Source organism: Merops nubicus, unplaced genomic scaffold (assembly GCF_000691845.1).
Source record: "Merops nubicus isolate BGI_N331 unplaced genomic scaffold, ASM69184v1 scaffold33402, whole genome shotgun sequence".
Taxonomy (NCBI): domain Eukaryota; kingdom Metazoa; phylum Chordata; class Aves; order Coraciiformes; family Meropidae; genus Merops; species Merops nubicus.
Genome location: NW_008594854.1, coordinates 1802 through 2027, shown reverse-complemented (window position 1 = coordinate 2027; position 226 = coordinate 1802). Strand labels below are relative to the sequence as shown.

At 59.3% G+C, this 226-nt stretch overlaps 1 protein-coding gene across 1 annotated transcript in view; it reads left to right on the top strand.

Annotated features, from left to right (window-relative positions):
• Positions 1–7: 7 nt before the first annotated feature.
• LOC103768743 (hepatoma-derived growth factor-like) overlaps positions 8–226 on the top strand; it is a gene marked incomplete at both ends in the record, with an annotated part of 1098 nt that continues 879 nt past the window's right edge. The window contains one exon of the mRNA XM_008935897.1: positions 8–118. Within this exon, the coding sequence (XP_008934145.1) occupies positions 8–118 (111 nt within the window). The remainder of the gene's footprint in view (positions 119–226) is intronic.

Below are 226 nucleotides of genomic sequence, written 5' to 3'. Positions count from 1 at the left end.
GAAGAAGGGGAATGCAGAGGGGAGCAGCGACGAGGAGGGGAAGCTGGTGATTGATGAGCAGTCCAAGGAGAAGAACGAGAAGGGTGGGAGCAAGAGGAAAGCAGAAGATGCCTTGGAGGTAAAATCAGGGGAATGGGTTGGGTTGGAAAAGAGCCCGGAGCTCCTGGGGTTCAACCCTGCCCCCAGCACAGGCTGGTCTCCGCTGAGCCGTGCACCTCACCCCCCA